Source organism: Rattus rattus, chromosome X (assembly GCF_011064425.1).
Source record: "Rattus rattus isolate New Zealand chromosome X, Rrattus_CSIRO_v1, whole genome shotgun sequence".
Lineage (NCBI taxonomy): Eukaryota > Metazoa > Chordata > Mammalia > Rodentia > Muridae > Rattus > Rattus rattus.
In genome coordinates, this window is record NC_046172.1 from 4822206 (window position 1) to 4839300 (window position 17095).

At 37.2% G+C, this 17095-nt stretch overlaps 1 protein-coding gene across 1 annotated transcript in view; it reads right to left on the reverse strand.

Moving 5' to 3' along the window:
- Positions 1 to 17095, reverse strand: part of Efhc2 (EF-hand domain containing 2) — a 196301-nt gene that overhangs the window by 118359 nt on the left and 60847 nt on the right. Inside the window, 1 exon segment of the mRNA XM_032890363.1 lies at positions 7629 to 7779. Coding sequence (XP_032746254.1) covers positions 7629 to 7779 — 151 coding nt within the window.

A 17095-nucleotide genomic window follows, 5' to 3' on the forward strand; every position in this document is an offset into this window, starting at 1 on the left:
CTCAACTCTCTAACAATGTTTCCGTGTCATTCAGATCTGCCTTAGATTTTGCTTATAACTCTAAATTCAGCTTTATAAATTCACTTTTCAGAATTAAAAATCCAACATTTACCCCAATCGCTATTGTAAGGATATCTACTTTATTTCAGTGATACTGAGTACCTAGGGTGGACAAGAGAATATTTAAGTAAATGAATATAAAAATAGAATTACCTTTGTCATTGTGTCTATTGAATCTATATTGAGTGATCAGCTATGGCAGAACACCATTTCCTTTTCTTGGGCTTACTTTGATCATCCACTAATGTGACTACTCCAGTTTTACTGTTATTTTTCTAAAACATCACCTTTGCAGTATGATTTTTATAAGAATAACTTTCTCATATACCATAATCTGACACATACCTAGCATCAAATAAACAAAATACTAAACATCCTACATCTTTGGACAGAATGAAAAATAACAACCAAAATGCAAGACCCCATTAACTGCTCTATCAGTACAAAAATATAGCCCGGTATATTATGTAACATCCTTTAGCATTACTACCTCCATGCCTAGTTTTCATTACACATTCTATGAATACCTGCCAAAGTCTTGGCCCACCACTTCCCCACATATTGCTTTCATGTTATCTCTCTAAGCTGTGCTTTCTTTCTCTTCCACCTTTAAGTGGGAAATCTTTTTAGGAACCTCTCAGATTTTAAGTTCCTCAGCGCCTGGCTTCCCCACTTCTGATCCCTCAAGCATCGGCTACCACTTATGATACCTGTATAAAAAGCATGACATCCCACCTCCCATTTCCCTTTCTCCTTTCTTTCCTTCATCTCTCATTGCTTCCACAATATTTTATTGAATAGTATAAACACATCTTTATTCACCTCTGATCTTATATTCTTTTTCAAAAATTTTTGTGTGGTATATACATACAGGCATGTCTGTGTGTACATGCGAATGTATGTGTGTGTCTCTCTATGTGTGTCTGTGTCTGTGTCTGTGTGTAGACCAGAGGTCAACATTTATTGCTTTCTGGATTTTTAAAAGATAGTATCTCTTACTCAATCTGGGACTCACTGAGTAGAGAAGAATAACTGGGAGAAAGGTCCACTGATCTTATCTCTGCCTTCCCAGTGCTGGGATAACAGATGTGTACCGCCATGCTTGGCTTATTACATGGCTGATGAGGAATCCTTACTCAGGTCTTTGTGCTTGTATGGCAAGAACTTTACTGACCATGACATCTTCTCAGCCCATTTTACTTTTAAATTCTATGTTGTTCCATTCATTTATAACTCCCACCCCAATTTTTATCCTTGTAAGTATCAGATTTAGCAAAATGAAATAAAGAATACCAATTTAAATCTAAATTACAGAAAAATAATAAATAACATTTCACTGTGAGTTTATCACATGCAGTACTTAGGATAATGGTTATACTAAAAACTTCATTCCTAACCTGAAATTCAAACTTAACTGCTCAACTCATCTTTTCTCTGGCAACCCTACTGCTGGCCCTCTCTACTTTATGGTATAAAATACTTAGGCAGAGAATGTGCCTGACACAAATGCATAGCATACAAATGAGGAATTTTAGTTCGAAAATACATTTGCTTCATTCATGTAAATTACTGCTTTTAGGAAGTATAAGAAATAGTACTCAGTTGAGGAGCCAAAAGAAACTATTACTACAGGTCACTGTTCTTAACCAGGGATGTACTAACAACCATGTAAAGGCCAGTTCTTCAGGGCAGCAATATGAAAACTTATGACTTCCTACCTAAGACTGACTGGTCTGGACCATTCCAGAAACTATGCCATGTTTCTAATCATTATCTCTTCCTTTAACACAAATTAGTTTGGACAGGATAGCACTGGATTGACAATTATTCTGTTAGATGAGTAGGGTGGTTAAGCTTCTGGGTTTACCTGACATTTCTGATCTGATATAATTGTTTTAACTGCATTCTAGAACGATAGAAATGAAACTATGTCATGTCTAAACTTAAAATGAAAAGTTTTAAACTAAATAATGACTTATTTGACTTATCATACATATATATACACATACACACACACATACGCAATCTCTATGCCAACAGGAACTAGTATATATTAAAATACACTGTTCTGAATAGAAGCTCACGTAAGCTGAATACCTATTTTTATACCAGCCTAATGGATGTATGTTTTCACTTCTACCTTTTCCCAACATCCCTGCACTCTGTAAAAGAAAAAGTACGTAGTAAAGATAACTAAAATGCTGTGTGTTGGGGAATTATAATTTATCGTGTTGTACTGGTTAGTGAACCATAAGGTCCACATCGAATAATTGTATCTGGCCTCTCCATGAGAGGCAGGAACAGGCAACTCAAGGTACAAAGACTACCCGCCCCATCCTAACAAGGCCTAAACCATTAGCTCATTAAATCCACTTTCTTTTCCTATATTACTTTTAAAAGCCTGAAGAAGGCATTTAAATGAGTTTTCAAATAATTTTCTGCCTAAGCAGACCTTTTTTAATGATCATCATATTAAATAGTTCAAGAGACAGTAGTCTCTCTGTAAGCAAAACCTGGTGGCAGAATGGTTGTTCATGTTTTTGACAGGATTTGTTACAGCCCTCCAGGTTTCTCCACTCTGTTGACAAACTCAGTGTCATTACATGGTGTGATTACTGTGTGCTCTGTCTACAACCTCGAAGATGCAGTTTTATCATAAGAAAAAAAAATCACAGAAAGTCAATCAGGAATTCTGATTTTTTTTCAGAGATGTTGAAATAGTCTCTTTTTCAGAGTTCTTGCCCTCAGGTCTTTGTGAATAAGATTCCTTCCTTCTTACATAAAAATAATTTTAAAGTGAATCATTATAACTCGCTATGAGAATGTTTTCTGTGAGCTTTGAAATTAAGAAATTTAAAAAAAAAACTGTTCATGTGTAATATCTTTGGATTTCACAGTGTTTGGATAGTTTCATGAATTGAAAACATGTAGACAAGGACCAGTACACTTTAAGAATAGAAACTAATAATAGGGTGGAGAGGTAGGGGCTATGGCTGAAAAGTGGGCACATAGCAAGGTAATATTGGTAAAAGAAGTTAGACGAGTGAATATGATCAAAATGTATTGTGTAAAATTCCTAAAGACTTAATAAAATTACTATTTAAGAAAAAAGAAAAGGGTAGAGAGATGGTTCAGTAGGTAAAAGTCTTGTCATGCAGGTATGAACATCCAAGTTCCAATCCCTACCAACCACATTAAAAACAAAACAAAAGAAAACTGGGCATGGAAGCACATGTCTTGATCCTAGAGGTAAAGAGTGATGACAGAAAGATCCCTGGAACTTACTGGCCAGCTAACCTAGATTCATCAGTGAGCTCCCAATTCAATGAGTGACCCTGGATCAAAAAAATAAGGTTTCCATGCATAGTACCATACACCTGTGATCCCAGGACTTAGGAGGCAGAAGCAGGGGGATCTCTAGGAGTTCAAAACCAGCCTGGTCTATGCACCAATTTCCAGGCCACTCCCGGCTACATAGTTAGACTCTGTTGCAAACAAGATTAAATAATAACAAAAACAAGGAAAGTGATGAAAGAAGACACCAGAAATTGAAGTTGATCTGTGACCTCCGTCTAATCCAAATATGCCTACACACATGCTCGTGTAATGATAAAAATATAAACAATTCAAGCAAATAATGAAGGTTTGGGGTATCTTGTGACTTCAAGTTCCCCATTTGGGCAATCTGCATGTCACAGTAGGAAAGGTAATCCAAAGGTAAACAAAGCTTGGTTGTGGAACATCAGAGCAAAATATGTAAGAAAAAATCTAGAAGAAAAAATATTTTAGGAGTCACAGAGACAGCACAGCGGTTAATAAATCTATGCTGTTGCAGAGGACACAAATTCACTTCTTAGATCCTACCTGGCAGCTCAAAACTATCTGAAATTCTAATTCCAGGGGATCCAATGCATTCTTTAGGCCTACAAGGCACCAGACATGCATGTAGTCACATATATTTATGCAGGAAATACACACACACACACACACTAAAAGTCAATCTTTAGAATATTTTTTTGCTAAAGCAATACTGTCCACATGCTTAACTGAAAATACTAAAGTAACACATGGTCACAAAAATGAAAAATTATAATTTTCTCCTTATGTTCAATACTTTAAACATTCCTAATATGTATTTGTTGATTTTTTTGTTGTTATTGTTGATTTTGTGTTTGTTGTCTTAGGGTTTCTCTTGCTGCAACAAAACACCATGACTGAGAAGCAAGTTGGACAGGAGAGGGTTTATTCAGTTTACACTTCCACACTGCTGTTCATCACCAAAGGAAGTCAGGATAGAAAGGCAAACAGGGCAGGAACCTGAAGACAGGATCTAATACAAAGGTCATAAAGGGGTGCTGCTTACTAGCTTGCTTCCTCTCTATTGACTCTTTCTTGTTTCAAGTTGATACATAAGACCAGCCAATACATTTGTTTAGTTGAGACAAGGTATCTCTACAGAGTCCTGGTTGTCTTGAAGCTGACTATATAGACCATGCTGATCTGAAACTCACAGAGATCCTCCTACATCTGTCTCCTGAGTGTTAGGATTAAAAGTTAGGAAATAGCATAAGAGCTGAGATGTAGCGTAATAGAGCCACCCACCCTGAGAAAAAGGAATAAGGTTGGTTCTGATTATAATATGGTTCCTGATTCACACTTCAGGTCTTGATTTTACTTTTCCCTACAAGGTTCTAACTGCCTGGTGGGTATCATCATCCAAATGTCTCCACTCCTTTGAAGATGCTATGCCTCCCAATGAACCACAGTGGCAAACTTCATCTTATTCTATCTTCAATTCTTGGACTTTATGAAGATAGGTATTCAACAAATTCTTCTTCGCAGTGCTACCTGGCTCCAAATTCATCATTCCATATACCAGACACAATATAACTACACTATCAGGAAAATCCTTGATTTTTTTCAGAAGCTCCCTATACACACCTCAATTTCCTCTTTAAATTCATCATGATAAATTATTATGTAGATGCTAGGCCTAAATAAGTAAGCAAAAATTTATTCAACATGGGCAGAAAGTTCTTTGAGACATAACAATAAGAAAGTAGGAAATACAGAATATATGTGTTAAATATAAAAAGAAGGATGGAAGGACTAAAACATAACTAACTTTCGGGCAATATTAAATATATATGAGGCACCTGGGCTCTAAATATTCATGTACACTAAATATACAAGTCACTAAATATTCATGAGTCCTCAATATTCATGAGATCTTAATTCAGCCACTCATTCATTGGTGACATCCATTCTGGCCCCAACTGCACTTGCCCAAGGAACACAAACAAAAACCTATTGCTATTCAGTAGGACTACTGATAAGCTACAGCTATGGCCAAGCATACTCATCCCCATATGGATCTATGTCAGTGTGTGCTTTTGACCCAAAGTGCTTCCTGCCTTGATTCTTCTTGCTTAACCTTCAATATTGATCTCTAAACCACACTAAAAAGGGGAGGGGATGTTAATATCTACCCTAGGACTCAGGCAACATGTACTTTTCTTCCATTTAAACTTTGTCCAAACTCTCTCGTTCTCCCTGTTCCTCACTGTATTTTTAATTGTTTGTCTGTTTAATTAGTATGGTTCAATTTTATAGTATGGGAGGTGGAACTCAGCACCTTTAATGTGCTGGGTAAGGGCTTTATAACTAAACTACATTCCCAGATAGCAGTTACTAAGAATTTTACATTATTTTACTGTATTATGTAATTCATTAATTTTAATTTAACCCATTAGCCTTCTCTTTGGTATTCTATGGGAGAGCCTATCTACATGCTTCTTGGAGGGCAACACTTCAAGGTACTATCTAAGCTGCCACATAAAGAACAGATAATAAGTAGAAAGGAAATTGCAGAATGTCCACAGTAGGCAACTGTGCCATTCCTATAATCAAGCAATGAAAGTAACATAGATTTGAATAACAACAAAGAGAACAAATAGACATGTACATATGTTTTTCTGAGAATCAAAAACAGAACAGTATTTTAAGTATGAAGAAAAAAAATGAGGGAAGGAAAAGGCACATGTTGTAGTCAGACAGAGAAGTTTCAAAGTCTGAAATATTACAGGTAGCAATACTCCAAAAGACAACACACACACACACACACACACACACACACACACACACACACACACATTGTAGTAAAAAACAAATCATGGGTTCTCAAAGAATAAGAAACCTAGGAAGTTATTTGCACCAAGACCAAGCAAACACTAATCTTCCTATACGCCTACTGTGCTATTAGTGAAAACAGTATCTAAGTAAGACAGACACTTGGATATCAAAGACATTTGTGTCTTCCTATTTGGAACATCTTTTGTACTGTTGTCTTACATATGACAAACTATCAGTCCTGCCACCATCATGATTGCTATCCCTTGACAGAATCTAGAGTCCAGTTCTCATTCCAGGGGAAGAACCACAGCACAAAAAGAAATGTCATTTCCTTTTATCTCTAGGATCAGCTTCCTTGTGGCCACAAGGTAAACTCTCATCTATATCAGAAGTGCAACACTGATAAGGACTTCAGGCATACACAATGAAAGAACAGGGCTCTGTTGAGACACTGTGGTATCGCTTCTCGGCCTTTTGGCTACGATCAAGTGAGACACTGTGGTAGTTAATCTTGTTGATTTCACTAGTCTCAGAAACACCAGGAAACTATGAATACATATCATGGTTACATCTATGAAGGCATTTACAGAATAATTAAATTAGGATGGTGCTGACCTAATAAACAAGATAACTTAGACTCCAACGAAGGAATTAATCCATTAATGGATTTGAAACATGATGAGATCTCTTTGGAGGATATAGAGCTTTAGCTAGTAGGGTAATTGCTGGGATTAGGTCATTAGTGTATCATTCATAGTTGTATCTTGCACTGGTCCCTGCTACTGTTTTAGTCAGCTTGATGATCACCATAATGTCAGCTACCCTACTAAGTTCCTTGCCTAACCCACATATACAACACTGAGCTGAAACCATGAGCAACACAAGTAGCACCTCCCTTAAGTTGTTTCTGTCAGAAATTAGTCAGCAATGCTAAAGCTAAATGTCACAGTTAAACAACCATCAAGGTCATGATAATTCCGATCCGATAGTGTTAGCAGTAGATGAGGAGAACCACGATTATACACGTGGCAAGCAGCAAGTTCAAGAAAGTAGAAACAATAGTGCCCTGAAATTTGCATGGGAGAAAGCTTTCTTTTCCTCTAAGAAAGAAACAATAGCATCCTGGACGATGGTACTGGGATAATTTAGTGACACCAAAGAGACGAAAAGCTTTAAAGACATGGTCATAGACACAGGAGAGATTACTATACTAGATATAATACTATAGCTTACTATAAGGGGAAGAGAAAATGGCCTATGCTGTTATAAGTGCAGAAATACGATGTCACTATTGTAAACTTAGAGGCTACCATCATGTTTATATTCATTGCTGCCTATAACTGAGAGTATTAGCATAGGGTCTTTCATAAAGCTGAAGGCAGACAATATATAAAGGTAGGAGTTGGAAGCAAAACATTGCAGTTTTAAATAGATACCTTGAGGCAGTCCACTATTTATCACTTCTGGTTCATTTACTTGAATGGTGTCATCTTCAAGGTAGAAATAGATTTTATAGTATCTTATTCTAAAGTTTTCTTGCCTTTTATCAGGTACTTCATCTTCCAAATAGGCATCAAAAGATAATACCTGTTGGAATCATAATTAGAAACCATGAAAAGAATCATCAAACTTAAAATTAATAAATCTATGTCCTGTACAATCTTTGTTAAAGAAGAAAGTTGGTTTTGCTGAAGACATTCTATATATCAGCTAAAGAGAACAAATACAATCTAGCCAATAATATATTAGAATTATTTGACTTTCACCACACTCTGGTTATAAATTAAAATAATTTGTAATTATTAAAAAGACTATATTAAAATAATAAGCCCAAATTTCACTTCTACAATAAAGTAAACTTTTGTCTATCTTTGGAATCTCAAAATAGGATTCAAACTGTGTGTCTGAAGCACAAAATACTTTTTCTGTCAGAATCAACAAAACTTTATTTTTCTCATTAAGAATAGCACAAAGTTACCTTAGCTATAGGATAAAAGTATCCCAAGACTTAGTCTTACTGATTGCTTTCCTTGACATAGCTCAAAAAGGCCAATTTGAAAACCTTCTAAAAGCATGGACACTGCACCTGCCATTTCTCCAGGAAGCTAAATAATCTAGTGCTGACATGTGAATGGGGGATAGAATTGATTCTAAAGTGTAACCACTTTTGGCAAAAATCAGAGACAGTTAAAAAAAAAACTGAACAAAACTGAGGATATGACCACTCCTAAATATGGTTTAGGAAAATGTCTTTACTGCACATATGAGAGCAAGAACAGTCAGAAGCATCTAGGGAGTCCGGAGCAGGAAAAGGAAGTAGTACACTAGACATGGCCATTAGGCTACACCATACCATGTGAGAAAAGAGAGAGAGGAGGAAAGCTAGAGAGGAAGAGAAGAGAGAGAAGGGGCCAAGGGAAACAAGAATACAAAGAGAGCATATGCCTGAAATGGCAGGGTTATATTAGAAACAGAAGCTGGGGAAAGGGAAGGTAAGCTCAGAGCCTGAGAAGGTTAAGAGTAAGTGAGAAGAGCACTTGTCATATTGAGAGAACATGAGATCAGCATGCACTTTGTAATGTATTAGGCATCACAGTTAGCCACGCATTTGTCCTGAGATTCTTTGGGACCTGACAAAATTATTCTAGAAAATTTCCTTAAAATAAATCCTTTTCCCCCATTTATAAGAAGTACATTTTCTGAAAAGTCACATTTAATAATTTTGCTTCTGTGCCATGTGGCATAAATAACATGTCTTTAACCTCTGAAATCACTCTCAATAGGATGACCTGCTCATATAGAAGGACACAAATATTGAGGCTAATTGGTGGGATAATATTTCTGTGATTTGTGCAACAGTTGTGCCAGCTATCACAGTGCTACTTTTAAAGTATGCACTTTGATAGAAATGAGCTAAGTATTTTTCTGGGGTGATTTGGCTCCATGTGTTCTTTGATTGTTATAGTGAGAATAGAATGGGTGAGGGGTGGTAGTCTTGTATGTTCTATGACACACAAGTGGAAGAAAAAGTGCAACTTTGTGTAACTGGTTTGCCTCCCATTCGGCATAGGTTCCAGGGATCAAACTCTGGTCCCAGGCTTATGTAGAAAGTAGTCTTACCCACAGAGCTATATTTCCAGGAAGAAAAAAAGTGTGTGTGTGTGTGTGTGTGTGTGTGTGTGTTTGTGCGTGTGCACTCGCCTCAGGGTATGTATGTGCACCAAATGCATGCTTGAGCCCACCAAGGTCAGAAAAGGGGCATTTGATGCGCTGGAACTGGAGTTTCAGGTGGTTTTGAACCACCATTTCAGTACTGGTAACTAATCCCAGATCTTTTCCAAGAGCAGTTAAGTGCTTTTAACAACTGAACAATCATCTCCAGCCTACAAATGTATATTTTAATGAAGCTAACTAAATACTCCTTAAAGGATACTGATAAACATTTTGTTCATTTTAAATGACGACAGCATTACAGCATTTACATAATTAACTTTTTCAACTTCAATTGTAAAACTCAAACAAGGGGCTGGGCCTTAGTGGTCAATTGTTGTGCAGGCATGAGGTGAGTGTTCAAGTCCTAGAACCTACACTAACAAGAAAAAAAGCCAGATGCAGTGGCTCAGGTCTCTAATTGCAGGTCTCATGCCAAATAGGAAGCTGACACATGAATATCAGCTGGAGGTGCAGGGATGCAATATAGTGACAGAAACAAGAATCCTTGCCTCAAAGACAAAGTGGAAGCAGACATCACACTCCTAAAAACTGGCCTCTGAACTTTAAATATGTACCATGGCACATGTGCACCCACACTTACACTCTGCTCACACCAATAAGTATAAAATAAGTGATTTCACAAAGATAAATGAACTCCATCTATCAAAGAATCCAGAGGGAATTTAAAGTCTGTTAGAAATGAAAATTTATGGAAAGATAACTATGAGTCTAGTCTGGAGACTAATATCCATAATCCTAACACTTGGGAGGCTAAGGTGAAAGGACTGTCACCAGTTCATAGCAACAAAGTGATCTATGTATACTGAAAGTATAAAGTGAATGTCTGTCTCTGAGAAACAAAAAACAAAACAGTGATCCAAGGTTTTTTCATATTTTTTGTGAGTTAAGCACAGACTAGTTTAAACCTAGAGGATACAACTGTTTGAAATTTTCTTTTTTTTAATATTTATTTATTTTTTATGTATATGAGTGTGCTGTCATCAAGACATACCAGAAGAGGGCATCAGATCCCATTACAGATGGTTGTTAGCCACTATGTGGTTTCTGGGAATTGAACTCAGGACCTCTGGAAGAGCAGTCAGTGCTCTTAACCACTGGGCCATCTCTCCAGCCCAAAATTTTCTTTTTTTAAAGTGTGTGTGTGCGTGTGTGTGTGTGTGTGTGTGTGTGTGTGTGTGTGTGTGTGTGTATACATGTCTGCACATGTACATACTACAGGGGTCGAAAAACAATTTGGGAGAACCAGTTCTCTCCTTACATGATGCGGGTCCTGCGGATCAAACTCAGGTCTATAGTCTTGGCAGCACACACCTCTAGCCACTGAGCAATTTTGCCAGCCCTCCTTTTAAAAAATGCTATTTTCTGATCTTCAAAAAAATGCTATTTTCTTAAAAACATAATGTGAATGTCATTTGGCATAATATGTAATCTTTAGTTCTCCATAAACTTCAAATGGCCCCACAGTATTTACTATACAAGGTTACCTGCCTGATCACCAACGTATTTGGAGAGTTTTAATCACAGAGATTACAGGATATAAAATCAACTCTTAAAAAAAAACCAGGCACATGAGGAAAAATTGTTTTGGAAGGAAAAATTAATGTTTATATTTCCGGATTTAGGATCATGTTATAAATAAAGTTGAGAAATTCAAGGCAGTCAAAAAGTACATTTTGATGGGTAACTTGTTATAACTTGACACACAGTACAAATTTAGCTTTCAATGAAAAAGTTAAACTTATTTTCATGCCAACTGAGTTATTTGCTTTTGACTCCATAGTCCAGGCTGGATTTTAACATTCATTTTGATTCTTGTCTTACCCTTAAAGTGTTATCAAAGATTATCTATTGAAACACTGACACAAAATAGTATTGCATGCAGACGTCTGTCCATCATCCACAAAAGGATGGGAGCTATAAATATAAGGCTAAAGCAACAGCTTAAACTCAGAAAAAAATTACATTTTAAAGATAAGGGTTTGGAGTAACCAATGCATAAATCAGGAATTATTTACTCAGGAACTAAACATATAAATGTAAGACAGGTATGGTGTCTGGGACCTGCATCCCAGTGCTAAGGAGGAGAGGAACTGGGGTACAGGGAGATTGGGAATCTGAACAACTCAGTGAGACCCTGTCCCAAAGAAAACAAATTCTGAGTGTCAAAATCTTACATATCAATTTCTAGAGAAGCTATTAGGAAAGATGAAATACCAATAATGTCCAATGTTTTGACACTTCAAAAAAGATCAGTGTCACAGGTCAGTTGAAATTTAAAATGTTTAGGAAGGTGGGCATGATGGCATGCATTTATTTGTAACCTCAGCCACTCAAGAGGCTGAGGCTCCCCACTTAATCACAGGAGTTCCAACCTAGACAACATGGTAAGACCCTATCTACAAGGAAAGGCTATATGAGTGGGGCATAAGGTAAGGAGGAAAAGAGGAGAGGAGCAGGGAAGAGATGAGATAAGACAGAGAATATAACACAAGTGAGCATATCCAAAGACATGGGTTTGATCTTAACAGCACAAAAATTATATTAATCAAAACATTTATAAAGAAGGAACTCTGAGCTAAATTATGAAATACTAAAGAAGGTATAAAATAATGATACACCATAAAGAAAATCAGTAGAGTGCAAACAAATCCAATACTGCAGATAGAGAAAATTCAAAGAAAAATAAAATCATAACAAATCAATCTAAAAATGCTTTAAATAAGTAAAAATTCAGAAAAGCTCACCAAGAGAGACTATATATAAAATCAGAAGTGAGACATCACGAGTCTAAAACTTGTAAGATAAATCATCTCATAATATACACAAAAAATAAAGTTTAAATTCAGTTTACATTGAAACTAATTTCTGTAATTAACATGAATTATCAAAAATACAGTGAATAAGCTAATAGCTATGATGTGAAAAAAAATTCTCCCAAGTATTCCCAACAATGTTCCAACCAAGAGGATTTACTAATTAATTATTTCAAAGTGAGAAAGAAAGAAAAAAGATTATACATGATATTCCTAGGATACCAAAAAGAGGGACAGCTTATAAAGTGAATTCCAATGTCTGATAAATACACCATTAAAGAAACTAATAAACTACAGAGCAACAGACTTGAGCTGGCTTCACATTAGAATCACTTAAGAGCCTCTTATACTCCTGATGCTTGGACCATGTCACACCCCAACCCCTATATAACCATTCCCACCATCACAATAAAAACATTATCTCAGACATCATTGATTTAAAGACTCCCCAGGTGATTTTCAAGTGCAAGCTACCACCAAGAAATACTGGTACACAGAAATTTCACTACTTAATGTTTTACAGATCATAACTACATTGTAAGCAATTTATAACACTCCATTAACAGTTATGAGACACCTATACAAAAAGAAACATTTTCCTCACAGACATAAAAATGATTTCAATTTAGGGAACATGTGCAAATGTAATGTAATGATCCTGTGGCCATTTCCTACCCCATATGTTTTAAAACACCAGGGTAATTCCTTAACAAAATATAAAGCATGTGTTTTAAAACAGCCTCAGCAACCAACATTATATTTAATTAAGCTATGCACCTACCACTATTGAGAACGGGACAATACAAGCAAATTATCATTCATACTGTCATTAAAAGTTCTAGGCAATGTAAAAAGAGATGAAATGAAAATACCAAGAAGAAACAAAACATCTCTATGGGCCGGCTGGCAAAATCCAAATAAGTAAGAATATAAAATTTCATTAAAGACAACCCAATTAAAAATATTATAGTTAGAAAATATAACAAGAAGAAGTAAGTTCACAATAGAAAAGAAAATTTCTTCACATAACCAGCGAGATGGATCAGCATGTAGAGATTATGAAGCCTAATGGTCAAAATTCAGTACCTGTAACCTACATGCTGGACAGAGAATATCCATTTCTGTAAATTATCCTCTGACATCCATATGCACGCAGTGGCACATGAACACATGCACACCTGTTTCCATACATACTTGCACATATATTAGATAAATAAAGGAAATAAAATTTAAAATTACATAACAAAAGCAGTTTTAATTAAAACTTTGATCCATATAAAACTCAAAGTATTTGCTAGAAGACACAAAGGAACTTGACCACAAATGAACTCTATTCTGGATATATAGACTAAAATATTTCAATTGCCTATCTCATTGGAATTAGGAATTATCATAATAATTCTTAGTAAACCCAATAAAATAAGCCATGTTAATAATAACAACAAAATTAAAGAGCAATAGAGACCTAGTTCACAGATTTTATATCCAAATGTCTCAATTATTAAAACAACAAAAACAGATTAACGAAACATATACTATCTGAGGATAAAGAATAGATTCTATTGAGCACATGAATTTATAATGCATAAGAAAATAATCACAAATCAACAAAATTACTAACTTTAAAAACTAGCTGTATATCCCCAACTAAATAAACTATAAGTTCCAAATACATAGCAGAGAATATCAGCTTTATCCTAACAAACAAAACCTCTTTCAGGACACACACACACACACACACACACACACACACACACACACACACACACAAATAAGGAAGTGAAGGTAACAGCACATAGGAGGAAGGGCAGCTGGATTTGAAGGTCAATGCAGGACAGAAAGATGGGACACTGTAGAGGAATTCTAGGATTTAAAGAAAATAAAACGACAGAAAATATGAAAAGAAATGAACTTGGGGAGTATTTTATAGTAATTTTTACATTAAAAAGACTATACAAAAATTAGAAACACAAATGAAATCCTTACTTTAAGAAATTACTAGATATACACAATTATAATTGCAGGGAGACCTCAAGTTTGTTCCTATATGTTTCTTCTGTTAAAAGGACAGTTAATCATGGGGGGTTTGGAGTTATCATGAAATATATTTTTTCTGTTCCAAGTCTGGCAATGAACTTCTGAGCACCTTGTATTGCAGTACTACAGAAGAACCACCATTCCTCAGTTTATATCACATTTTTAAATACTGCAGGGAGAATGCAGAGCAATTTAAAAATCCTATACCTATCCTTCTTGAGAGCGACCTCAAGAAGTCTGGGCACATAGCCCAAAGGGAGCAAAAATCCAAACTAGCAATCTTAAAAATTGCAAGGATGTTTTAACTTCATTTTTAATTATAAGGGGAAAAGAGTAAAATGAGAGGGTCTAAAAAGTTTGAAAAGGGAGAGTTTAGTAAATTAACTGTATGCAGTTCCTGTGATATTATAAACTCACTAATATGGTTTGAAAACCATATAGTAATAATAAAATTACTTCAGGCATGCAGAAATATTAAGTTAAAAAATCAAAATTGTTTTAAGAAGTGTGTAGATTTAAATTATGCTTTCTAAAATCTACACCTGTGCTATTTGAAAAGGGGAAATGTGGGAAGGAGGACTAAATACTTGGTGGTTATCAGCTCTATGTTAACAAATCAACCTCTTTCATTTTCCCCCCACAAAAATGGGATAGATTGACCATGCATGGTATATAGGGAAAGATACCACAGGGGTCACAGAAATAGGAAGCCAGGACAACGGGCATTCCAGGGTTTCATTAATATAATTAATATAAGAAATATATGTAGAGTGGGTGAGGATGGAGGTGTTAAGAATTGAGGACAGAAAGACCAACAGAGACAACTAACCTGGACCCTTGCAGGCTCCCAGAGAGTGAACCACCAACCAAAGTGTGAGCACCCACTGGCTGGACTATGACCCCTGCATATATGTAGCATATGTAAAACTTGGTATTCCTGCGAGTCCCCCAACACATAGAACGGGGATGGTCCCTGAATCTATTTCCTGCCTGTGGATCCTGTTCCCCTAACTGGACCATCGTGCCTGGCCTTGCAGAAAATGTGTGTGGGGGTGGGGTGTGGGGTGTGGTGGTAATAACCAGGAGGGTTCCTCCTTCTCAGAGAAAGGAGGGAAGAACGGAGGGGTACTGAGGGGGTACTGAGAGAGGGGGTTGATACTATGATGTAAAGTAAATAAATAAATTTTTAAAAAGAGTTGGGGAGAGGGAAAGGGGGCACATAGGTCTAAGGGGTGGAAAGGGAGAAAAGAGATAGAAAGGGGGGTACATAGATTTAAGGGGTCGGGGAGAAAGGGTAATACATTTATTTAAACTGTTTTTAAAGCCAAAACTGTAAGCCGCAAGTGGGGAGAGAACAGAGTAGAGAGAAAACAGAGTGGAGACGTGACACAAATAGATCCAAAATGGAAGCTCACCACCGGAGGTCTATCTAGGACCACGTAGCCAGCCACAAAGAAGAAAGGAAACAGAAGAAACGGAAAGGCTTACAGAGAAAAGAGGTGGAGTTGAGGATGATGCTCCAGTCTTCTGGCCTATCCAGAACAATAGAGGAAAAATAGAGGCTGGACTGTTTCCCTCCTAGCCAGTAGAAGTAAAGTCAGGAGGCGGGGCCCTGAACCCCAAGCCAAAGGTTACATTTTTTTATGAACCGGAAGTACGTCTTCACACAGGAAACAGGGGCTAAAAGTCGAAAATCCTCGTCATTCTGAGAAGCTCGTCGTGGCGTTCGGTCGCTGTGTGAAGCTTCTCCAGAATCCTCATCTCTAACTTTTCCAGAGCACTTTGAAAGTACGGTGGAAGGTCTTTGGCAATTCCTGAACAAGGTTGAAAGATGAAGAAAGATTCCTGAGGCATCGAAGAAGGAGCCGCGTGAGTTCCAGCACCACTTATGTGGTGCTGAGTAACCCCTCCCATAGCAAATTGTTTTGCCCCGGGGACTTGGTTAAGTGACTTGGTGAGGGCTAAAGGCCCTAGGGGCTACAAGGGCCGAAAAGCCCAGGAAGACTTTGTGAACTCTGAAATTTAGCGTGTAGCGCATTCCACAGCTCAATTTCTCCCCGTTAATCTCAGGTGTAGAAGTAGAGCTGCCTCTATATCTGCTACAGTGGGCAGTTTTCTGCAGTTTATGAGACTGACTTTTCAAATAACCATCCAGTTTTTTAAAGATGGCTTCTCTAGAGGATGCCTACGATGGTAACAAACATGGCTCCCACAATTCTGAATTTAAAGACGAAGCGATAGGTCAAAATAAGACTGAGGAACTAGAAAAGTCTCAAAGAAAGAGAGACATAGTTCAAGAACGGGGTTCTTCTGTGATTTACCAGAAAGCTATCCAGAATATCTTGGGAAAATCAACACAAAAAGAAAGGGGAGGTTCTTTGAAGGAAAAGGGGATGGCTCCAAACATAAAGGAGGAGACCAGCTCCCCAAACGTAAAGGAGGAAGCTGGTGCCTCAAACGGAGGAGGGGAGGCTGGTGTACCAAAGGGAAAGGTAGAAGCTGGTTCCGTGAAAGCAAAAGGAAAAGCTGGTGCCCCTAAAGGGGAAGGGGGCCTTGTGTTGGTGCAAAATCAATGAAGGAGACCCTCCTAAGCCTGGGCTGGAGCATTCTAAGATGGGAGCAGCGCATTTTAAAGCTGGAGCAGAGACTGGAGTGGACCACCTCAGGGCTGGAGTAGAGTTTAAGCCTGTAGCTTCTCTGGCAGTACAGTCTTCAAAGCCTAGTAGGGGAAAGAGGACTCCAAAGCCCGAGATGGAGCCTCCAAACCTCAAGGTGGCGCCCCCAAACCTCAAGGCGGAGCCCCCAAAGGCTGTGGTGGA